The following is a 25,870-nucleotide window of genomic DNA, read 5'->3' as shown; positions in this document are numbered from 1 at the left end:
ATTAGCCTACTCCAGGTTGGCTTTCTTCCCTTCCACCTCTGTCTTCTCCACTCTTTGTAGTGCTTCCTGGCATCACTTCTCAAATAAACTACTTGAAGTCAGAGCTTCAGAATCTGCTTCTGGGGGACCCAAACTTAAATAGAGGGCAGATATGGGGTTTTGGTAAGTCATACCATGCAGACCTTGTCCAATGTCTGCCCATGGGTGAAAATTCAGAGCAGCACTGAAAAGGTCATTGCATGAAGAAAATACGCAGACTTAATTGGGAAAGGAGAGGAATATAGAAAGTTTTACTCCCTGCTTATTTAATCTTTTCTTGTACCTCATTTACTCTTCACTGAACAGCTTTGCAAGATAAATCTGTCAATTTCCTTTCCTGCAGGTAAAGAAACTGAGGCCAGAAAGATTAAGTAACTTGCTGAAGTTCACAGACTTGGGGCAACACAGCCAGGCTTCCGATCGAAACTGTGCTGCTTCCTCAGTCCAGTAGTCCTCAAATGTGTTGAGGAGGCCAAGCGCATGGTCTCAGTATGATTTTTACAGATTATGGTAAAATCTCAACATATTAGATTCAAAATAGCTAAGTATGTTATTGAAGTATAGTTAAGCTCACTCTTCCATAGAGGCCACTTCCTCCAGGAAGGCTTCCCTAACCTCTGCACCATCCCCATGTGCTGCCCAGCACCCTGAATCCTGCTGTAGTCCATCAGGATAGTTTATTGAAGTTTCCTGTTTAATTGTTTGTATCTCTCAAACTCAGAGTAGAATAAGGGTCAGGATTGTACCTTACTTATCGTTGTGTCCCAAAACCTAGAACAGACCTCAGTGTACATAGTACATTGTTAATAAATATGTGAGTGGATGACTATACTTATAGCTAAATATAGTTAGGCCCAGTCAATTACTAGATTCTGATCTGGATATGTAAGAGGCAGCAGAGGTCTGAGAGAGTTGGATTAATGGGAGAAAAACTTGAGAAAAGCCTGTCATTCAACTTTGTTTTCAATTTGGGGAGCAGGGCAAGAGCCTGATTTGAGAAACTTTGTCCCCTGCCCATGTTGACTTTGGAGGAACTTTGTGGCAGTGACGGAACAGCTGCCACGTGGAGGAGCCTCCTCACAACCTCCAGCTGCCTCCCCAGATCAGCAGGGGTGATCTGCCTTCAGCTTTCTACCCCTAGCTTTCAGGGCCTCAGTCAATCCTTTAATTTTGTCCCCTGAAGGGCGTGGTGTGAGGGGAACAGGCATTCATTGAACAATTGTGTATCTCCTACTCATTCTTCAAGAGAGGCCACTTCCTCCAGAAAGGCTTCCCTAACCCCTATGCCACTCCCATAAGCTGCACAGCACCCTGAATCCTACTGTAGCCCATCAGGATAGTTTATTGAAGTTTCCTGTTTGTCTGTATCTCTCAAACTCTGAGCAGAATAAGGGTCAGGATTGTGCCTTATTTATCATTGTATCCTTAAAACCTAGAATAGACCTCAGTGTATAGTACATATTTTATAAATGTGGGAGTGGATGAATATATCAACTTTATGTTAGTTCCTGAAAATACAAAAATTTAAAAAAAAAAAGCGTTTTTTTGTTCTCAAGAGCTTCTGGGGGTCTAGAGAGATGAGTAAGTAAATAATGAAATTATGGTACATAAGTGGCCTGTCCTTGTTGATGTCATGGGTGGCCTTCTGTAGGAACTGGGGCTTCCATTTGATTTTAAATGAATAGTAGTTTGAGGCGAGCACAGGATGTGCAAAGGCATTGAGATACGACACAGAATGACTCATTCTAAGAATTACAGGTAGCTCCAAATGGCTGGAACACAGTTCTAGATAACGAACCTAGAAAAACTGGTTGGGACCTGGCTGAAAGCCTTTAACTTTGTACTAAGCATTGTGGACTTTAGCCTAAATACCTGGGGTGTACCACTGAAGGATTCTAACTGGGGGAAAGACATGCTGGTTTAGAAAGACAGCCCAGGGCAGCAGGTGTTTGTCACACTCCTCGGTGTTTTTCTCCCTTGTGTCCTCAAACCCACTTATACAGGGCCTGGTACAAAGGACATGCCCAGTAAAGACTGGCACCTTTAAATGGGAGTGGGAGGAGAGAATATCACCAGAATTGGTGTAGAAGATCCATCAGAGGTGGAAAGCCTAGGAAGGCAGTCATTGAACTCATCTGACCTTTTTTTAGGATTCCTTCATTGTGCATTTATTTCCTTCTTGGCAATTGTTATATTATCCTGACCTTGTGGGATTATTCTATATATTCATATGTAAGAGTTTCATACTTGTTGAATAGTTATTTAGAGATTGATTCTATGAAAGAAAACTGCTCTTCCTGCGTCTACCTTTCTGTTCTAAACACAGCAGCCAGAATGATCCTTTTTGAACTTATGTGAGAGCCTGTCATTCCTGTGCTCAGAATCTAGTGGCACCTCATAGAATTCAGCGTCAAAGCCAAAGGCTTTATCATGACCTAGGAAGCCTGCATGACCTGGCTGCTCTCTGATTTCTTCTCTACCCACCCACCTTGCTCACTCTGCTGCTCTACACTGGCCTCCTTGCTATGCCTCAAACACACATGCTGTTCCTTGCATCTAGAACACACCCCAGATACTCACAGGGCTCACTCCCTCACTTTGTTCAAGCCTTTGCTTAGTGATCGTCATCTCAGTATGGCCTTCCCTGACCACCGTGTTCAAACTTAATAACATCTGCCCTGAACTCTCTGTTCTCTCCCTTGCCCTGTTTAATTTTTCTGCACAGCACAGATCAATTATACGATATCATATAATCTACTTATTTTTTGATGTGTGATTATCTGTTCCCCATTACTGGAACGAAGTCCCACGAAGGTAGTGATTTGGGTCTGATTTACTCCTTCCCAACACCTAAAATGATACCTGGCACCATAGTAGGAGCTCAGTAAATATTTGTTGAATTAAGAAATGACAACACCCTTTTGTATTGCTCTTTTGTATTGTGCCTTTTGTAAACCTGAAAGAAAACGTATTAGTCTGTTCTCATGCTGCTAATAAAGACATACCCAAGACTGGGTAATTCATAAAGGAAAGAGGTTTAATTGATTCACAGGTCAGCCTGGTTGGGGAGGCCTCAGGAAACTTACAAGCATGGTGGAAGGGGAAGCAAACGTCCTTCTCCACATGGCAGCATCAAGTGCAGAGCAAAGAGGTCAAGGAAGCCCCTTATAAAACCATAAGATCTTGGGGAACTCACTTATCACCAGAACAGCATCAAATTACAGGGGCGGTTATCACCAGGTAACCATCCCCATGATTTGATTACCTCCCACTGGGTCCCTTCCGCAACACATGGGGATTATGGGAACTACAATTCAAGATGAGATTTGGGTGGGGACACAGCCAACCATATCAGAAAGGGAAGAAGATTTATTTGCCTTTTAAATAAGGTCACCACCGAGTCCACATCAGAGAGAAACAAGGCCTTCCTTTGCACCCAGAAGCACCACAATATCTTATTGATGTCAATGAATTGACAATGTCATTGAATGACATTTGAGAGGGTGGGACTTGCTCTGTACCACTGTTCATGCCACAGCCTCCAATTGGCTGGCTCTCTGCACCACTGTTCATGCCCCAGCCTCCTATTGGCTGGCTAGAGCTGAAGGGAAGAATAGGAAAAGTGTTCTTGGTTTTGTCTTTTTCATTTGCTGAGAGAGTGTGGTGGTCACTTCAGGGTACATAGACGATGGAATGGGGAATTTAGCACGAATTAAATTACTCATCACCGCAATTATTTTTCTGTTCAACAGAAATGATTTTTCAAACAAAAATAATTGTGAGGATGAGTAATTTAATTTGTGCTAAATTCCCCATTTAAGCTAAATGTTGTATATTCTTTATGTGTTTGAAAAGACTCAGTAGACTTGATAGGGTGAAAGAATGGTGATGGCAAACACTTGTTTTCCCTCCAAAGGTGTTTCATGGGACTCCCTTCCGGATGAGCTGCTCTTGGGAATCTTTTCCTGTCTGTGCCTCCCTGAGCTGCTAAAGGTCTCTGGTGTTTGTAAGAGGTGGTATCGCCTAGCGTAAGTATTTTTCACCCCTTTGGCAAACGTAGGGGAGGAAGAGGAGAGGAAGGTTATTTATTCATTTTGGTCTGATGAAACTAAAAACCAAGAAAAATAGAGCAGCACAAAGCAAACTAGGTATCTTCATATTTTTATTAATAAGTGTCCTCATTTCACAGTGGAAGAGGAATTTCCTGGGAGGGGTAAACTTACCAATGTCTGGAAACCTTGCCCTATATTCAGTGCAGCATGTGTTTATGGGATGCTGACTGTAGGCCAGGCGGTGTGCTTTACGTGTGGAGAGAGTTACAGAGGTGCATGCAGACAGCGGTTCCTCACATCGTTGGGCTGAGCAGTGAGCACAATGGGGAGAGGGAACACAGGCTTGGTGTTAGACCCGAGTGCACACCCAGCCTCTGCTGCTTACGCTCTGCATGACCTGAGCGAGTTAGTTGACACTGCTGAGCCTCAGTCTCCCCATATGTAAATGAGGATAATGGTTACGAGGAGGAAACCACTGGTTATGAGGATGAAATGTGAAGATGCCGGTGTAATGCCTGACTCACAGACCTGGTCCGCACAGAGTAGCCATTGGTGGGGTTGTGCTCTTTTTTTGGCAACACTTTTCAAGTGTGGAAGGTGAGTTGCATGTGGAAAGACTTGGTGAGCTGGAAGGGCAATAACAGGCCTGGAGTAAGAAAAAGGCTATGTTTTTCAACTGGAACTTTTTACTATCTTCATGCCTTCTCATCCCTATCCTACCTCCTGGTCATTCTTTGCTTTGTGTTTAAAGGCCATCCGTCTGGCTTCTCCCTCCACATACTTAGAACTCCCTGTGTGAGATAGCAGGAGCCTCTTGCCTTCAAGGGTGTGCTGCTATTTACAGGTGTGGGTTGTTTGCTTAGAAGAGCCACAGAGAGGTTTGCACACCTGGAATGCTGGTGCAAGTGGCAGGCAAGTTTCACTTACCTTCACCGCACTCATGCCCACTTTGGTTTTCTTTTTCTGCCAGCTATGCATTTGTCCTCTTCTTGGAGAGTCTATTAATCCCATTTTAAAATTTTATTGTATATATTTAAGGTATACAGCATGCTATTTTGTTATATGTATGTGAAATGGCTACTATCATTAACATATCATTAACATCAAAATATTAACATATTTTGCAATACTAAGGTTACTGCTATCACATATTTGAGTAGAATAACTAGGTACTGAACAGAAAAACAAGCTGAAGACAGTTATCTCACGTAGTTACCCATTTTTTGTGGCAAAAGCACCTAAAATTTACTCTTTTAGCAAACATTCTGACTACAATACAGTATTATCGACTCTAGTTCTCCTGTTGTATACTATATCTTGGGATGTGTTCATCCTGCATATCTGTGGCTTTGTATTCTTGGACCTACATCTCCCCTAGAGTCTGTTAAACTTCATCTCAGTTGTCATAAAAGTAATAACTGACATTTATTAAGCACTTGCCATGTGACAGGTGCAGTGTTTGCAGTTTAATCCTCCATATGATTTTAAGTGATGGTGTTTGTGTCATCTCAGCTTCAGAGATGAGGAAACTGCAGGGTCAGGAATAGTAGGTTGAGAGATAAGTGGAAAGGCAGGAATCTAAAGTCCGGCTAACTCCACAGTCTTAACCATCATACCATACCTTGTTATGCTTGGCTTAGGGTTCAGGTAGCTCCCGAATTCATTTTTCTGTGAGGTGTTCATCTTCCTAAAAAATGTATATTATTTGGAAAGAAAATGAATTGTTCCAAAACTTTTCCCAGGTTGTTGTTATTGAATGCTGGTTAAGCTATAGTTTGCCTTCTTGCAAGAGGAAACATGAAGCATGAGATTCAAGACAAACCAGAGCAGTGCTGATCTGGTGTCAATACCTTGGAGGCCAAAATGGATTTCTGTCTGGGCAAGAAAGATACAAAAGTGTGCCACTCTCTTAAGGATATCTTATCTACAGTCCGCCTTTTTAATGATAGATTTGTCACACAAATCACACACTGACAATTTTTTTATGATTAAATTATTTCATAACTCTGGCCAGTGGTCCACTTATTTCAAGCACTATTAAAAAAGAAAATTCTAGTACACCTAAGCATTTAAAATGTTCCTTCATGTGCTTGTATTTCACATTTTCTTTTTTTAAATTGAGTTCAACCGTGGATATTAAAACCCTCTTATTGTGCTATTCAGTACGTTTTTAGAACGTCCCTTTTGTTTTAGAAACACCATCTATAATCTGTTGTATTTTTCCCTTCTCTTATTTCACGTTAGTTCATATACACACATATGTACACATACATATACACATGTGTATGTTTTAAGCTTCAAATGTATTATGAGGCACAGCTGAACTATGGCTGTTCCTATTGAATATCTATGACAGCCTTATTTCATAGTAAAATAATGCTAACTTTCGTTCCTTTAGTAATATTTCCGTGTTGCTACAGTAATCACGATAATTGCTTAACAAAAGTGGCAAATAGATTCAAAACTTCTTAGAGGATCCTGTTTGCCTAGTAATATAATAATTAATTAATTTGAGCAATCTTTTTTAAATTTGTCAACTTGAATCCTGGAATATGATTCTCTGGTTCTAGATCACGGCAGTGCTAATGTTCACATTGAACCATCTAAATTGGAAGTGTATAGAAAGAGAAAGATGGAAGCTTATCCCTGGTGAGATCAAGAAAAATTCTCCAGTGCCTTAAAAATATCATAGCTAATTGTATAGTCAACTTAAAAACAAAAGTTCTTTTAGAATGTGCTTCAAGGGGATTTAGCAGCGGTGTCCTCCTCGTTATTAATGTTGTTGAGGGCTTCTAGCATTTAGTGTGACCGACTGGCCAAATTAAGCATCTCCTCTTTTATAGGTCTGATGAGTCTCTATGGCAGACCTTAGACCTCACAGGTAAAAATCTGCACCCGGATGTGACTGGTCGGTTGCTGTCTCAAGGGGTGATTGCCTTCCGCTGCCCACGATCATTTATGGACCAACCATTGGCTGAACATTTCAGGTAAAGATGAAAAATCCTTGGAAAAGACTATTTCTAAATTTCGAGGTAGAAACAGATCAAAGCTTTTTTTTTTTTTTTCTTTCTTCAGCCTTAAAGCCTATGGTAGGTTATCTGTGCGGTGTGGGATGTTAATTCCATACTTTGCTATGGGGCCTTTTTGCTGAAACCTAGCATAGATTTCAATGACACTATTCCCATTTCACTCAGGGTTACTGTTAGTCTCTTCCCAGGGCGAAAGAGGCACATGTGTCTTCTCAAGTCCTCAGCTGATGGGGACTGTGAGTCCCACACAGCAGGCACAAGTAAAGCACTCACTGGCAGATGCAAGGGTGCCCAGTTACTTCCCCACTGCCCATTTCTGATAAATAAAAAAAGTGAAGAGTCTTTTCATATTTGTAGCTTGGGGGTTATGATTTTTGTCGTGGAGAAATTTGGAACCTGAAAAAAATGCCCTCTTTTTGTTTCTTTTGTAGAATATTTTGAAAAAGAATTTTCTATTCTGAGAATTTTGCAACACTAAGGTTACTGCTATCACATATTTGAGTAGAGTAACTAGGTACTGAACAGAAAAACAAGCTGAAGACAGCAGAGCTAAAGATAAAACACGTCTCTTGACTCCAGTACTTTTTCCCTTCTTTCTGTAGTCAGAACCGCCTCTCCCACTGCTTTTTATCCTGTTCCTCCTGTGGCTGTTCCTTCTCAGTCTCCTTCACACATGTGATTTCCTTCGTTCACTCCAGGGTTGGTTCCTGGCTGCCACCTTTTTCAAATCCAAATGCTGTCCTTGGACAAGCTGTGTCCTATACACCCACATTTATGCCCAGGACTCTCAGTTCCTCATCTATAGCTTGGCCCTCCTTTTCAAATTCCCAAATTTCTAATTACCTAAAAACTTCTGTACCTGAATTTCTTACAAGGACTTCAATATTAGCATAATTAATATTAAATTTGGCCTCCCTTTTTTTTTTGTTTTTGTTTTTTGAGACGGAGTCTTGCTCTGTCACTCAGGCTGGAGTGCAGTGGCGTGATCTCGGCTCACTGCAACCTCTGCCTGCCAGGTTCAAGCAATTCTCCTGCCTCAGCCTCTTGAGTACCTGAGACTACAGGTATGCGCCACCACACCCAACTAATTTTTTTGTATTTTTAGTAGAGACTGGGTTTCACCATGCTGGCCAGGCTGGTCTCGAACTCCTGACCTTGTGATCCACCAGACTCAGCCTCTCAAAGTGTTGGGATTACAGGCGTGAGCCACCGCGCCCAGCGTGGTCTCCCTTTAAAACTTGCTCTTCCACTATCTTCCCTGTTCTATTGCTGCTCACCCACTCACCCCTGCCGGAAACCAGGAGCTGTTATAGTCTTAATCTCCTTGTCACCCACATCCAACTCATTGTTGTGATGCCCACTCGTTATTTTCTAAGTGGGACTGTATTGGCAGCAACATCTGTACTTGGCAAAAATCCTCTTGAATTTTAAAAACGAATGAAGATGGGAATACACTAGTAGCAATATGTTTTATGACCCTATAGTTAATGCCTGAAGTATGTATTTAGAGTCTTGTTTGTGATTGGCTGCTCATTTGGGGAGAAGAGGGGTCTGATTTGAAATTGGATGTACCTGTGAGAGCCACCTATGGAGCCCCTTTTTTCTCTCCATGTTTAGCCCTTTTCGTGTACAGCACATGGACCTGTCGAACTCGGTTATAGAAGTGTCCACCCTTCATGGCATACTGTCTCAGTGTTCCAAGTTGCAGAATCTAAGCCTGGAAGGCCTGCGGCTTTCGGATCCCATTGTGAAGTGAGTGGCAGGCAGAGTGTCACAAAGGCAATTGTTTTTATGTGTATGAATTTTTTTCCCTGTATATAACCGGGGTGCCCTTCTAGCCATATCGTGGATACAGAAAATATCTAGTGCAGTGCTCTGGCTTCTGCAAAACTTTTCAGGACTCATTGAAGCAACAAAAGCTTGAATGCTAACTATATGCCAGGCCCTGTGCTAGGTTCTAGAGATACAAGAATGAACAGTGCATATGTGTTATTTGGGAAGAAAATGAATGCTCCAAAACTTTCCCCACATTGGTAGTGAATGCTGGTTAAGCTATAGTTTACCTTCTTGCAAGAGGAAACATCGAGCAAGACATGTCTGTTTCCTCTTGCAAGAAGGTAAACTATTTATGAGCAAGACAGATAATTACCATGCAGTGTGTTTATTAAATGTTTCGGTGAATATGTGGCAACACACGAGGAGCCGCCTTCTTAGAGGAGGTGACTCTTGAGTGTTGAAGATATCTAGGTAGGAGATCTCTAGGTAATAAGACAAAGCAACCAGTCTAGGTAGTTACGTAGTTGGAAGTTGCTGGAGCACAGGACTAAGGGAGAAGAGTGACAGGAGATGACGAGAGTCAGGGACTAGATTGTAATGGGCCCCTAAGCCTTGCTGTAAGAAGAATGGACTCTTCCATCAAGAGGGAAGCATGGGCCAGGTGCGGTGGCTCACACCTGTAATCCCAGCACTTTGGGAGGCTGAGGTGGGCGGATCACCTGAGGTCGGGAGTTTGAGACCAGCCTGGCCAACATGGTGAAATCCTGTCTCTACTAAAAATACAAAAATTAGCTGGATGTGGTGGCAGGCACCTGTAATCCCAGCTACTCAGCAGGCTGAGGCAGGAGAATTGCTTGAACCTGGGAGGCGGAGGTTGCCATGAGCTGAGACCACGACACTGCACTCCAGCCTAGGTGACAAGAGCAAAACTCCATCTGAAAAAAAGAAAAGGGAAGGATGGTGGAGAGAGTTGTTCTGAGAATGGAAGGAACACGTTAAGAGTTGAAATTTAGGAAATTAACTTGCCAGGTACCATGGAGGGTCCATGAAGGATAGAAGAAGCTAGAGTAGTTAAGGATACTGTTGTGTTCATTCAAGTGAGAAAAGATGAAGTCTGATATAAAACAGATAGCAGTAATAGCAGCTAATGTTTTGGGGCGTGTGTTATGTGCCAGATAGTGAATTTTGTAAGTGCGTTTTCATTTAATTCTGACAGCAACCCCATGAAGTGTGATCTTACTTGTTTCCTTTTTATAGATGTGGAAACTGAGACACAAGGACACTGAATAAGTCTTTTCCAGGGTCACACTGTTAGTAGGTGGCTGAACCAAGATGTGAACCTAGTGATATAATATTCCAGAATTCTTACTCTTAATCACTAAGTTGTACTAACACAGGGCATTTGGGGATGTATTAGAGAAGATGGCAAATGTGAGAGATGTATAATCAAAAGAACCTGGTGATTTTACAAGTAGAAGTTTGCAAGCTAATTCTAATTATGGGTGAAATGGATATATGTTTATTCCATTGTCTTTTTAGTTCAAAAAGTACATTGATATTCTTGTGTATTTGCTTCGTATTAAGTCTTTTATTACATTATATCATTTAATCTTGTTGATAACCCTACCAAGAAGGTGTGCTAATACCATTCCACAGATGAGTAAACTGAGGCAAATTATCCTGTTTTGATGTCTGAGAGATAGTGATATACATTTTAAACTCACTGACTCAAAGACCTGTGAGCTTAACTACACTTGCCTGCTTTCATCTAAATGTTGTTGATGAATAGAATGTCTTATTGGTCTTTTTCTTCTGACGTTTTTCTCTTTTTCCAGTAATCTTGCACAAAACTCAAATTTAGTGCGACTTAACCTTTCTGGGTGTTCTGGATTCTCTGAATTTGCCCTGCAGACTTTGCTAAGCAGCTGTTCCAGGTATGAAAGATGTGAGAGTTGATTATAGACTCTTATGTCAAATGTAAAATTATCCCTTACATCTGTATGAAATTGGATGAACTTTGAGCTTTTTGTAACTTTCCAGGTTCTTGATTTGGTGAATGCAAAATCTTTTGCCCTCCAAACTTTCTGTCCAAACTCAGGAGCCAAGTCAATTGAGTTTGCAAGCGATACTCGTATAGTGATCTCTTTTTTGTTTATTTGGAACTGTTAAAATAAGGGAAGTATAGTAGTGTCTATCAACAGTATGGTTGTAAGAAATCTGCTCACACTTAACTGTACATTCAGGTTTTTTCCCCTATGGTGTCTGTAGACCTAATTTACAATTTTTTATCAAATTTGGTGTTTTATAAATATAGACCATAAATTTGGGCAATTCTATTAACAATATCTTTCATAATTATGTCAGCACATAAAGAATACAGAGTTACAGATATTGCTAAGTGAGGGGAATACATTCTTTTTGGAATACACAGTACTATGCATATGTGTGTTTTTAAAAAATATCCCTTGGTCTCCATGGTACAGCATTTGAATCTGTGTCTTGTTAATGGTCCATTTAAAATAGATTGTCTCTGGATATGAATGTTATCAGTGAGATCAAATGTATAGCCCTATATTTAGTCAGCAGTGCCAGAAGTGGGGAGTGGGGATTAATGGTTGTATTTTGTCTCTGAAACCCTCGTTTTTGCTCAGTTAGCAGAAGCACAGTAAGATGAAGTGGCTTTTTGCAATGTCAGCATCTCTTTATTAGGAATCCTCAGTGCAATCCATCAATTGTGTAAAACATCCTGAGTAATTGTTCAGTCTGTGTTGGGTGGTCCATTTCCAGGAGGAGGCACATTCACTAAGGTCCTTCTGATCCGCTGGCAACTTTCAGGGGCAAACAAGATATACTTAGGTGACTGAAGGTAGCTGCTGTTAGAGAAGCAGGTGTTCTGTGTGTGAAATAAGGAATCAATGGCTTTGCATTTTCTTTGTTCGCAGTTTGAGGCAAACTCATTCCCGTGTGATGGTTTCATATTTTCTTTATTATCCCTCTTTTGTGCAGACTGGATGAGCTGAACCTCTCCTGGTGCTTTGATTTCACTGAAAAGCATGTACAAGTGGCTGTTGCGCATGTGTCAGAGACCATCACCCAGTTGAATCTTAGTGGCTACAGAAAGAATCTCCAGAAATCAGGTTAGAGCTTCCAAGCCTGGACCACTGAGGCCTTCACAACATAATAGATGAGATTCATTGAGTTTCTCCTAATCGTTCCTCCACATAAGTTTTCTCATTTAATCCAGTGCATGTGTTAGTCCCCTTTTTCAGATGAGGTAGCTGCTAATCAGAATGGTTAGGTGAAGGTAAACAACTGGGGAGCTAGAGCCAAGGTTTGAATTCAGGATCTAACAGTAGAAACCTTTACACTTGAAACGATGTATTTTTAAGCAGAAAAACTTTTAATCAATTAAATGATTAGGTAAAACCCCAACATAAAAATACATAAATGTAGCATTTAATTAGTATTAAGTAGAGGTTCTTCATTGGGGCTATTTTGTCTGTATGGGGACATTTGTCAATGTCTGGAGACATTTTTTATTGTCACAGCTGTAGGAGTGCTGCTGGTCTCTCATGGGCGGAAGCCAGGATGCTGGTGGACGGGGTATAGGATGGAGAATAGCATGCACAATAATCTGGTCCAAACATCAGTTCCCAGGTTGAAAAACTGTATAAACTCTGTTAATAAGTTCATATTTATGACTTTTACTTTTTATTCAGTCCAAGAGGGCAACGAGGATTTTTAGATGAAAACAGGCATTAGAAGTCAAGGGTAGCAGGGAACAGTCTTTAAAAACCTTAATATTCAGTTATGCTTTATTTTACTTGTATGTTAATGAGAAAATCTTGATTTGCAAAGATAAGTGATTACAAATGGCAAGTTTTTTAAATGGCTTCACCGTCTCAGGCCAACATTCAGTTTGTGGGCTCTACAAAACCTAGTTAAACCAGCAACACACATCAACCATATCTTGATGTTAGTACTAGCTTATTTGAGTGTGTTTTGTTTATTATCGTTTTTATTACTCTGAAAAAGATTTGAATCAAACATCTGCAGAATAGATCTTAAAATTTAAGTAGTATAAAACTACTTCTCCAGGACAGACGTCCTCTGGTAAGATGTATAAAGCTATAGAAAACAATTGCTAGACTCTCATGAGTGGGTAGAGATTCGAGTCGTTCACCTGTGCAAGGACTCAAATTTGAACTACTGCCATTACAAACACTTGCATTTTCAGACAAGGTGAACACTTTCTTTAGTAAGCCATAAAAGCGGCAATCATGTCTTCATTTCATACCACTCTCCCCACCCAGTATTTATAATTACTATTTTAAAACTGATCATAGCATTATACAGTCATTTAAAAAAAATGTAAATATAGAAAAACACAAAGGGAAGCAAATTATCAATAACATCTTGCTAGGCTTTTTCCTGTACAAAAGCTGTTTTTTTTTTAAATGAGACATAGTATATTAAATACTTCGTAATATGCTTTTTTTCCCCTAGATAACCCCATTTTCAGTGACTACATGATGTCATCATCAGTGGCTATGTGATAGTCCATCAAATAGATATGGAATAATTTATATTAAATCAATAACAATTTATGCAGTTGATCTTCTAATGGACATTCAGAATCTTCCCAGTTTTTCTCTCCTATAAACAATTTTATGAGTGACAGAGACAAATCTTTGGATGCACTTCTAAGGATGGATTCTTAAAAGTGGAATTGCTGGGTCCAGCATTAGGTACTATTCTCAAGTTTTGGATAGTTTCTGCCAAATTTTCCTCCAAGAAGTTTAAACTCCCACCACGAGCATTCTCTTGGTGTGAAATCCCATCACTCTTGGTTCTTCTCTGTTTGTCTGCAGGTGAAGGAAAGGCAGTACCTTGTTTATATTTCTTTCCCACATCTGGACCTTTCACTACTTTACTGAAAGATTTTCTGACATGAATCGAGGCTCTGGGTGCAAGGTTGAGAAACTGCTGTAGGCAAAGTGCTGTTGGTTTTGTCCAAGTTCGGCTTAAAACCTTTCCCTCTGTTCCTCCAAGAAAGGGAACAGAGAGCCTGTTTACCGAGTTTTGGCAGAAATAGTAGGTATTAAAATTCTGCTTGCTAGACACATTCAGGACAGAGAGACAGAATATAAATTGAAGTGTTAGTTTTTTAATTATACAATGGGGATAAAAAGTTTTTAATGTCATTAACAATAGCACACACCATTTCATTATATATGAGATAATATGGATTTGGTTTTAGCTAATAGACTGGGACCAGATGGCCTGGGTTCAGATATCCACCCTGCCATTTACTGGGTAGACTTGAGCAAGTTGCTAAACTTGCCTGTTCGTTAGTTTTCTCAGCAGTAAAATGGAGATAAGCAGAACCCATCTCTTAGAGTTACAGGAAAGAATAAATTAGTTAAGACACGTACAGCATGTGGAACATTTCTTGCCACATGGTAAGAGTTCAATTAGTGTTGGCTGTTATTACTGTTCCTTCTCCCACTACCCCCATCACTACCTTTCCATGGAGCAGTGGATGAAGCACAGAAACGTTTGGTCTTGGATTTGACCTTGACTTCTATAGCCGAAATCATCTCTCCTTTGAAGGAACGGGTTGGATTACGTGGTTTCTAAGATCCCTTCTAGCTCAGGTTGGGTCTACTGTTTATGGTGAAATGAAGGGGACAGTGAAAAGGAAACATTGGCAGTGACTACTGTTTACTAACTACTTCCTGCCCAGGGAGGACAGAGCTTAAGTGTGGGCCAGAGGAAACTAACCCACTTTATCCCCCAATGTTTGGTTCTTTCTCCAGTGGTGTCAAAGTATGATTGCATCTGATTTTGCTGATGGCTAGTTGGCTGGCTAGATGATTGGTCCCTCAAAATTTTATTGTGTACTTTTTTCATTTTTTGGTCATTTATTAAATATTTATTGAGCACGTAGAGTGATCGAAGCTCTGTTCCAGACTCAGGAGATGTAGCCTTGAACAAAACAGAGAAAGTCACCCTTACGAAGATTACTTTCTAGTGGGGAAGCCAGAAAGTGAACATATTTCATAAATGTTATGAAAGGAGATAAAAATGCAAAGACAAAAAGCAAAGCAGAGTAACCAGATAGAATGTGGCAGAAAGAGGACTACTTTTAGATGGAATGGTTAAAGACAGGGCCTCTCTGAGGAGGCTGTACTGGACCCAGAGAACTGACTGAGTGAAGAAGGAATCCATATGCATATGTGAGAGAAGAACATTCAAGAACAAAGGACCAGCGAGTGCAAATACCTTGATATGGAGCCAGTGTGTGAGAGGGAGCAAGGAGAACAGTGAGAGGAGAAAGATGGCCAAGGGCTGTCTAAGCCAAGGCAAAAACTTTGAATTTTTTCTAAGTGACATGGGATATGGGAAGCCATTGGAGTATTTCAAGCAGAGCAATGATATGACTGACTTCATTTTAAAAGACTCACGCTAGTGCTGTGTTAAGAAAAGGCCGTAGCGGGGAAGTATGAAGCAGGGAGACCAGTTAGGAGACTAGGGTGGTGACACTTAAGGTGGTAAGAAATGATCAGATTTGGGCACATTTTAAAAACCAACATCATGAGATTTGGTGACAGAATGAATGTGGGATGTGAGAAAAATAGTCCACTATGATTTCAGGGGTTTTGGCTGAAGCCACTGGATTCGTGAAATTATCACTTGCTGAGATGGGAAAGAGTTTAGGGGAGGAGGAAATTTGGGGGAGAAATTGAGTATTTGATTTTAGACATAAATTTAGAGGCCTATCTCATATCCAAATGGTATGTTGAGGAGGCAGTTGAAAATGCAAGTCCAGAATTTAGGGGACGGGATATACTTGTGAGACGAAAAATCCCTCAAATGTTAATGAAGTTTGCCTGTTGTTCTAAATAAGTAACATTTATTGATTCATTTTCTGATTGCCAAGTAGCTTACATGACTTTCTTCCAAATTCTGAAAAGTTGCCTGTAATCCCAACACCCTTGAATACTGTAGTTAACGTTTTGGATGTATTTCCTTCCAGCCTTTTTTTTTTCTCTTTTCTCTTTCTTTCTGTGTATGTGTTTGTGTGTAAATGTGAGTTTGAGTGTGTTTTGGCCAAGTTGAAATTATAACGCATTGTATATATTTTGTTTACAAGCTATCCTAGTATTTTTTTTATGTATGAAATGTTATCAGCTTTTTCATAATGAGTAGCAGTGTATTTCATGGAATGGATGAGGTTAACATATTAAACTAACTGGAGGAGGGGCTAATATAACTGGTGCCACATTGAATATATTCATACACATCTATATTTTTCTAAAAGTGGAATTACTGGACCAAAAGTAAAGTGTATAATTCTCTGAATTATTTTTTTAAAAAATCCCTTCCTTCCCTCCCTTCCTCCCTTCCTTCCTTCCTTTTCTCTTTCTTCCCTCTGTGGCCCCGGCTGGAGTAAACTCGGCTCGCTGCAGACTCTGCGTCCGGCTGCCGTGATTCTCCTGCCCTGGCCTGCGCGCTGCCTGGGATTGCCGCCGCGCGCCACCACCCCTCCCTGGTTTTTCTCCTTTGGCTGGAGGCGCGCTTTCGCCATGTCGGCCACGCTGGTTTTCAGCTCCTGACCTCCAGTGCTCTGCCTGCCTCGGCCTCCCGAGGTGCTGGGACTGCAGACGGAGGCTCGCTCATTCGGTGCTCGGTGCTGCCCGGGCTGGAGTGCAGTGGCGTGGTCTTGGCTCGCTGCAGCCCCCGCCTCCCAGCCGCCTGCCTTGGCCTCCCAGGGTGCTGGGATTGCAGCCTCTGCCCTGCCGCCGCCCCGTCTGGGAGGTGGGGAGCGTCTCTGCCTGGCCGCCCCATCTGGGAGGTGAGGAGCGCCTCTGCCCAGCCGCCACCCCGTCTAGGAAGTGAGGAACGTCTCTGCGCGGCCGCCCCGTCTGGGAAGCGAGGAGCCCCTCTGCGTGGCCGCCCCTTCTGGGAAGCGAGGAGCGCCTCTGCCCGGCCGCCCCTTCTGGGATGTGAGGAACGCCTCTGCCCGGCCGCCCCGTCTGGGAAGCGAGGAGCGCCTCTGCCCGGGCGCCCCTTCTGGGATGTGAGGGGCGCCTCTGCCCAGCTGCTCCGTCTCGGAAGTGAGGAGCGCCTCTGCCCGGCCACCCATCGTCTGGGATGTGAGGAGCACCTCTGCCCAGCCGCCCCGTCCGGGAAGTGAGGAGCCCCTCTGCCCGGCCGCCACCCCGTCTAGGAAGTGAGGAGCGTCTTTGCCCAGCCGCCCCGTCTGGGAAGTGAGGAGCACCTCTGCCTGGCTGCCCCGTCTGGGATGTGGGGCGCGCCTCTGCCCGGCTGCCCCGTCTGGGAGGTCTACCACAGAGGCCAGAAGCAATGTGGGGGCTGGATGTGGTGGCTCACGCCTGTAGTCCCAGTACTCTGGGAGGCTGAGGCGGGTTGATCACTTGAGGCTGGGAGCTCGAGACCAGCCTGGCCAACATGGCGAAATATATGAAAAATACAACTGTCAAATCAACCAACGAACCAAGCGACAACAAAACAGGTCTACCCTGGAGTCATACTCTAATTTTTTCTATTTTCCTCCCTTTCTGATCCTTTATCCCACTTTCTTTTTCTTCCTCTTCCTTCTCCTTCTTCTTTGTCAAATAGAGGATTGAGTTATTATCATTGATCCAAAAAAAAAAAAAAAATCAGTTCACTATCCAAAAAAAGCAGTTCAGGGTTCAGGCTCCTGAAAGCCTGCAAATAAAATTAAATATCTACCTGTGGTACATGGAAGACCTACTTTATGATGGACCTACTTTATAATAGAATTTTTTTTCACTTCATGGCTGAGAAGAAGTATTTCTAATTTTATTTGATATTTTTTGCTCCTTTTTATTATCTTGGTATTTTGCAATGTAGATTTGTTCATGTTCATTGCTTATTTTTTATTTATCTTTTTTTCTCTTTATGTAAGATTAACTCGTTGTTTAATATATGTTGAAAACATTCCCAGTTTTCTGATACTTTTTAAATTGTTTTGTTTTAATATGGTAGAGTTTTAAAATTTATGTAGTAAATTTAGGTGTTCCCTAAGTTTTCTTTTATGTTTAGAAATACCTTATCCCAAGATTCAATTAAATAATTACCCTGAATTATTTATTTAGTAATTTTTAATATTTAATATATTATTACCCTAAATACAAAAATAATATTTTTTTTGTATTTAGAACTTATTATGTGGAATGTATTTAAATATGTTACTTGAGTTGGAGAAATATTTTTTTCCAGTTGTAGTAGCAATATTTCTTTTTACTGATCCATTATTTCTCTTGTTGATCTGAGGTGCTACCTTTGTAATATATTGTTTGCTTATATATATACTGGTGTTTAATTTTACTTTTTGCTATTGTGAATGGGATTTTTTTCCCTATTATTTTTCCAGCCTGCTACTGCTGATACATAGATAAGCTAAAGATTGTCATTTACACAGTTTTCTTTTTCGGATGATGCTCTTGGGCTTTTTGGGTAGAAAATTTTATGTTCCAAGATAATTATTTTTTCTTTCTAATAGTGTGTGGTTCTACTTGCATTGCCCTGAACTTCCAGCATGATGTTCGATGATAGTAGTGATAACAGATATCCTTGTCTTGTTCCTCATTTAATAGTGACCATCATATTTTTTTGCTTTTCCTAGATCTCTCTACTTTAGTTAGAAGATGCCCCAATCTTGTCCATCTAGACTTAAGGTATTTTTTTATTTATTTTAGATCAAAAGTTGAAAAATCTTGATTTCTCATTCAATTGGGAAAGGATCACAATGTTGAATTGAAGCAACTAAACAGTAGGTTATTTCTGTCTTCTTTATCTAGGATCAATGTGTGATTTTTCAATATCTTTTTTTCTGCCTTCTTACAGTGATAGTGTCATGCTAAAGAATGACTGCTTTCAGGAATTTTTCCAGCTCAACTACCTCCAACACCTATCACTCAGTCGGTGCTATGATATAATACCTGAAACTTTACTGTAAGTATGTCTTGTTTTTAATGCTTAATAGAAAGCAGGAAACAACAGAGATGCCCCTTGGTGTGAAAATCCATTTTTATTAATAGACATATGAAACCAAAACATTAGTAATGAGTATGCCACAGACTGGCTATGAAAGATCAGCAGAGTATTGCTTAAACTGGTGAAATTGAGTTGATCCAGATTGTTCACTAAACATTTATTGTTTAGCTGTAAGCAATTTTAATTACTAGCTTGCTGTCTTAGTATCTATGCGAAGACTTAGCAGAGAAGCAGAAGATAACCTTTTCCTCCAGGAAACTTGAAGTATAATTTCGAAGGCAGACCCAATGTGGGTTAGTGTCTTTTTTTTTTTTTTCTTTCCAAATTTTTCGGATTAACTCCAGTTGATTCCAAAAGCTTTCATCTGGGCTTAAAGTTCTGTATCTTCTAGTGATGTAAGTCCTGGATAGTGAAGAAATTGGAAAGATATAAGCCTGTAGATGGTATGTATTGTAAGTCTGATGCTGTTTTTGAACAGGGGCGTGTTAAGGCTTATTCAGAACTGATGGTGAGTTGGTGGCTGACCTGGATCTAAATCCTAGGTCTCCTGGATAGAGGCAAAATAGTCACTATCTAATCTAATAGTTTATACAAGGATTAGTTTTACCTGCTCAGCAACTTCCACAAAATCAAGGGAGTGCAAGAAAGAAGCAGCCTGGTCCATCTTTCCTTTGGGAAACGCCATACCCAACTCATCCTAAAAATCATATCTTGTTTTAAAAGGTTTTCTGTATTTCATTCCAAAGGACTGGAAAAGTCTCCTAATGGCAAATGTACATGTGTAGCAGTTTTATTGAAAACCACAAGAGGTCAGTATCTTAGAGTTGATCAGGTGCCCAACATGTCTTGAATGCGGCTACTGGACTCATTTATGTAGCTCATGAACTAAAGGTTAATTTAGCTTCCAGCTCCTAGGTAGGAAGAGTGGTGAATTTGAAAAAGAACTTTAGTCCTCAGAATCATAGTTTGAATCTTTTAAGTTAGTTTCAAGAATTAATGAATAAATCAGATACTTCAGCTACACAGAGTTAACTAGTAGAATTAGGAAATCTGGCAGTTATGCATTTTAATTAATCATTTTTTAATTAATCTTGGGGTTCAGGGTCTGAGCTGGTATCTCATTTGGGAAAGGACTGCCTAAAATAGGATGGCAGGATTTACTTTCCTGGCTCTCAAATGTTGGGGTTTAAATTCATGTGCATGAAACTCTTATTAAAATCCCTGCCCTCTCTATTTTCTAGCATCCAGAACTCCTAGGAGCTTCTAGCGTCTACCCAAAAAGGCTTCTCTGTCATCCATTCTTTCCTGTCCTTGCCATCTGGCCTCCTGCTTCTTTGCCTGTGCAGCCCCCTGGGGAGTGTGGTGATCATTCTTTTCGGGTTGCTTTTCTCAAGAGAATCTATCCATGTGTCTTGCTTTTGTTCCTTCTCTGCAGAAAGAAAGAAGCTAAGCAGGTAATGACCCAAATGCTTTTTCTCAAGCAGAGGCAAGGGGAAGGCTGAGAGCTCTTCATTTTAATATTTTTCTCCAGTGGGATAATAGTAATAGTAATTGCCATACCTGCATAATAATCGCATGGTAATACCTGGAGGCAGTGTGAATTGATGGTTACAAACACAGGCCTGAAGTCACAGACCTATTGTGAACCTTCACTGTATTATTATTTCTTATTTGTACAAATATTATGAAATAAGACAAATGGGCATTAGGAGTTTAGTTACAAGTCAGACCACTAGAATAGAGAAAAAGAAAGATCCTGTCCTTGAACATTAAGGTAAAAGAGTATATTTCTTTAGGTATTGTGTAAATACTATACTGATTTGCCTTGTGAATCCTTTAAGATGAGTTTGTTGGCACCTTATGCTTAAAAGTTTCTCAATATAAAATGAGAATTAGAATGACTCTAATTTCAATCATTTTGGCAGCTGATATATATTTGAGGTTTATAATAAAAATTCCAGGATGTTTCCATAATAATTTCCAGAGAGCCATCTTTGCTAAAGAACTTAAGGCTATTTATTTCTCAGAAGTGGGAAAATACAATTTGAATGTCTTTCTTCTGTAATATTTTAAAATACTTGAGAAACTATAAAGTTTTCTTCCCCAGGACCTATTCCCATTATATTTATTCCCTTACTTCCTAATTGGTCTTCTTCTCTATGTCTAAACTTCCTTCTAATTCTTCCCTATTTCTCATTCAAGTAAGAAACCCAAGCTGGAGATAGTAAACTAATCTAAGATAAGACTAAAAATCTTCCGTGGTAGGAGCATTTGTAGTTGAGGCATTTAAGATTTTTATAAGGAAAACAGATGATTGTATAGATAAGGTAAGGCGCAATCCTGTGAAAGAGTTCATAAATATCTTTTATTTTCTGAAATTCAATATACATAAGACATTGGTGTCATTTTACACTTCTTACATTAGAAATAATGGCTCTTGAACTACTTATTTCTATTTGCTCTCCCTTAGTTTGCTCTTCAGTCTCTTCCACTGTAGTTTTTAAAAGATGCTTGCAAATTTTTTATTCTCAGTTGTAGGTAATGCACATACCAGGAGGCTTTTTTTCTTTTTTTTTTTGGTCTCCTTAAAATTTTAGAGACTTTCTGGATTTATGACTTGGAACTGGTTCTTCATCCATCATCTTATCTTATATAAGCCCCTTATATATAACACCCGAGTGTGTTCTGAGAGTCTGGTCTTAATTTCTTTCCTCACCAAATCTCTTTCCCAATGCTGCTGCAAAAACATGTCCTCCTCTGCCATCTGCCATTCCTCCTTTTCTTCCTCCACCTACGGTTTCTTCCCCTAAATATTCTCCGGTGCAGAATGGCTCACCATTTGGCTAATTTGGATATACCAGAACCAGAATTCTCATAGTAATTGCAACGTTTCTCAAGTTTCACATGAGGGATTCAAAGTTGGAGCTGGATTGCTGTCATCATAAGTGATTAAGTATAAGTATCTGTGTATTGTGATCTTACTTTGACAGTGTTTCTACATTCCAGAAAGCAGTTTACTTAATGACAGCAATTTGATTTTTCTGATTTTCTTTGGTTATATACCTTTAGATCTTATTGTCCCCTTGTGAACAAGTGTATTTATTTCACTTGGATGGTGCTTTTATTTTATAAATTAGCCTTCATCTTGTACTCAGCTACATATATTAAACATTTGTGGGGTTTAAGACACCTTGTGGAATGTAGAATAAATACATTTAGGGGAGTAGTGGAAGACTGGAAGAGCAGGTTAAACACGGAAGGTCTTCAGACTAGCTGAACAGCCTGGGTTCTGTAAAGACAAGGGAAGCATCAAAGGTTTTGGAGCAGATGAATGACTAACATGAGCTAGGCTTTAGGAGTATGCCTTGGAAATTGGTATATAGAATAGGCTAGAAGGAAGACAGTTATAAGGAATGTTTAGGGCTTTTTAAAAGTAATTATTGACAATGTGAAAATATAAAGGATGTTTCTGACCTTAGGTCATTGATGTGCTCATTGATCTGTAGTAGGATTTTGTTGAAATTCCAAAATAAATGTTCCCTTTCCTGAGACTTTGTACTGTGTGTCCCAACCTTGAGCAAATACAGATCAGAGAGATGAATTTCTAGGCACGTAGATCTGAGTTAAGAAGAAAAAAATCATTACCAACACCAAACAGTATTTACTTTGGAAAAACAGAATTTGTGAAACAGAATTTGAGAAACAGAATTTGTGAAACAGAATTTCACTGTTAACAGGGTTGAATTTCATCTAATGTGAAATACCTAAAGTGACTGGCTTATCTATGCAGAAAAAAAATGGTAATACGTAGGGAGGTAAGATGGTTATTGCCTCCTATAAAGGGTATGATTTTTCACTAATTTTCTCCACCTGTACCCGACTACATAACCCTATCTAAAATATCTTAAGGAAGTCAGTGGTAGTTTTCATCACACATAATGGACTTGTTGACTATGAACCATTATTAAGAAGTTCATCAATCCTGACAACATCTCCCTTTGAGAGATGAGCCTAGTTCAAGTAAAAGTCAAGTTCATATCCTTAATTTGCATGTAACCTGTGGTGGTTCCAACTGGTGCCGCAGTAAAACATTTGCTTTTACCATCACTTGCTTGCTAGTTTCTTCTCACAACACAGTAACCCCATTCAGATCACTGTGTAAATCACAATTGGAGAAAGGAAGCAAATATGGTTGGATTCTTAAATAAACCTGAGTTTCTAAGGTTATTAGGAACCTCATTCAATAAAATGCAGCAGTGCGTTTCCTAATGACATGTTGCTCAAGCTATATGGTCTGTGCTTTCCAGTTTAATTTGCTATTTTCTCAAATCATTTATTGTAAATTATATTTTCAGACTGCATTTTGTAGATGACACAAATTGTAAAATTTGGGTCATATAACTCTAGTCAAACAGTTTCCATAGATACTGCTATTCTGAAAGTCTTTTTCTTCCTTTCCAGTGAACTTGGAGAAATTCCCACACTAAAAACACTACAAGTTTTTGGAATCGTGCCAGATGGTACCCTTCAACTGTTAAAGGAAGCCCTTCCTCATCTACAGATTAATTGCTCCCATTTCACCACCATTGCCAGGCCAACTATTGGCAACAAAAAGAACCAGGAGATATGGGGCATCAAATGCCGACTGACACTGCAAAAGCCCAGTTGTCTATGAAGTATTTATTGCAGGATGGTGTCTCTTCTTTAGAACAGGGAAAATAGGCAGGAAGCCCAATTGCTGGAGTACTTAGCTAGTTTTATTCTTGGTTTTCCCTTTGCCTTCATTCTGCGAGTATACTAGGGAGCCATTTGAGAGGGAAAACTATGAAATCTTGCTTTTTGAAATGATTCTAAAAGCTTCTATCACTGCTTTGCTCTTAAGAGCCAAAGTTGTAGGCCTTTTGAAATTTTGGGAGAGTGAGCCTAAAATTTCAAGATACCTTAAAGAGCAAAATTTGAGCCACCTCTTCCAAGTGCCCTTCTTACTAAGTCTATTCGGAATCAAGCTTAAAAATTACCACCAGCAAACAATCTTCATAGCCCATATAACTTTTATCTATTTAATTTTATAGTATTGCTTTATAAGACAGCTTAGAAGAACAATAAGCTATTTGTATTATGAGCTGAACAAAAAAGAGAATCATAGGATAGTAGCGTCTGAGGCCATCTTTTCTAGGAATAGGAAAGAGAAAAATGCATTTTAATTTTGCCTTTAGATTTGAAATTAGGTTAATAGAAATAAGTAACCTCATGTAATTCACCTTAAAACTTACAAAAGACCAAACATTACAAAACCCAGAGGTACAGAATCAGTATAGGATTTGAAGGCCCAGCAGACAGTTTTCTATGACAGGTTAATTTGAAGTATCCTGTAATGTTCATGAAGTTACTGTGTTTCCAGAATCTAAATTAGATGAGAAATATAATTGTGGTTTTCTAACTTGATAATCAAATTATGTTAACATGGGTCCTTTAGCTTTTAAAATGACTTGCTTTGTTTTAGAAAGGTGGTATTAATGCAGTCTCTATTCTTGAAAATTTGGGTGGAAGAATTCTGAAGTTGCCTGCTGTTTTCCTTTAGCGCTGAGGTTCTTAAGGTTACTTTTATATTACTCTGGAATCAAGTATTTTAAATTGTCTTTTTTTTAATGATCTCTCAGCAATAATTGTTTGAAACTATCCATTTATAAGGTTATCAGACCTACAGTTCCCTAAGAGGAACTGCATGTTCTCTTCAATCAGAAATATGCAATAGAAGCAGGTATATGTTCCATGCAGTTTCAGTGGTAAGCATTACTTATACCTACATAAGAGTTAAAATCCAGATGTGGGACCTTTTAATGCCATCAGTGATATATATATATTTTTAAACTGGTACAGAGAAGTGAAAAGATTAAATTCTACTTCTATTTTTTTTTTCTGAGACGGAGTCTCACTCTGTCACCCAGGCTGGAGTACAGTGGTGCGATCTTGGCTCACTGCAAGCTCCGCCTCCCAGGTTCACGTCATTCTCCTGCCTCAGCCTCCCGACTAGCTGGGACTACAGGCGTCCGCCACCACGCCTGGCTAATTTTTTTGTATTTTTAATAGAGACGGGGTTTCACCGTGTTAGCCAGGATGGTCTCGATCTCCTGACCTCATGATCCACCCGGCTCGGCCTCCCAAAGTGCTGGGATTACAGGCGTGAGCCACCGCGCCCAGCCAAATTCTACTTCTTAAAAATCACAAAAACTAATTTAAATTGATGACTTGTTCGTATGTTCAAAATGTAATGACAAAAAAAGCCAATACCCGTCATTTGTATTAACTGTTTTTTTTTTTAATCAAAAATTGTTAATGTTAGAAACATAGTATGAAGTGCCTTTATCTGCTTAGACCTAAGGAAGATTTTAAAGTTGGGTTGCACAGGAAATGATAATGCTTCAATTTCTTAGTAGTTAAAAAGTGCTAAATACTACTTGAAATTATTGTTTACAGATTAGTGACAAGAACTGGGGTTAGGATCCGGTTGGACTCTGACATCCGGATGCCCTCAAACATGCAGAACTTCCAAACTCAAGTCCAGCCATAAGCTATTTTGCCAACATGTCAGAGTAATCTGTATTTTTGTATGTGATTTCTACTTTTATAGACTTGTTTTAAAACAATAAAACACATTTTTATAAAAATGAGTACTTAAGCTAAGTTGTATTCCTTTTTTCTTTCTCTTTTTTTAAGTGCTGTGGTTAAAATTTGAAAGCATTTAGTGTTGTATGCCATTTGGCTTAGATACCCAGAATAAGAATCTTCAAAACAGAGCCCTGAGATGGTCCTTTTTGACCCATCTACTTCATATGCTTTATACATTAAGAAAAAAAAAAAGTTTATAATGCCTTTTTAAAAGGGGCTAATACAGGCTTGTTATCTTTTTTTTTTAAATTATACTTT

General features: G+C 39.7%; 1 protein-coding gene across 5 annotated transcripts in view; it reads left to right on the top strand.

Annotated features, from left to right (window-relative positions):
• The window catches only part of LOC129464923 (S-phase kinase-associated protein 2), a 33,545-nt gene extending 7,931 nt beyond the window's left edge, over positions 1-25,614 (top strand). The window contains exons 3-11 of one of the 5 annotated variants that reach the window (XR_008651806.2): positions 3,956-4,067; positions 6,935-7,078; positions 8,738-8,872; positions 10,732-10,830; positions 11,903-12,033; positions 18,573-18,624; positions 18,794-18,901; positions 20,185-20,397; positions 23,405-23,514. Coding sequence is in view for 4 of the 5 variants with exons in the window: in XM_055246423.2 (XP_055102398.1) it covers positions 3,956-4,067; positions 6,935-7,078; positions 8,738-8,872; positions 10,732-10,830; positions 11,903-12,033; positions 18,573-18,624; positions 18,794-18,901; positions 23,405-23,618 (995 nt within the window). In the remaining variant the exon portion in view is untranslated. The other 4 variants (XM_055246423.2, XM_063619553.1, XM_063619554.1 and 1 more) reach the window with 4 other exon arrangements.
• The last annotated feature ends 256 nt before the right edge of the window (positions 25,615-25,870 follow it).

Source organism: Symphalangus syndactylus, chromosome 16 (assembly GCF_028878055.3).
Source record: "Symphalangus syndactylus isolate Jambi chromosome 16, NHGRI_mSymSyn1-v2.1_pri, whole genome shotgun sequence".
NCBI lineage: Eukaryota > Metazoa > Chordata > Mammalia > Primates > Hylobatidae > Symphalangus > Symphalangus syndactylus.
The sequence above is the reverse complement of the archived record's forward strand: the minus strand, read 5'-3'. Positions and strand labels throughout refer to the sequence as shown.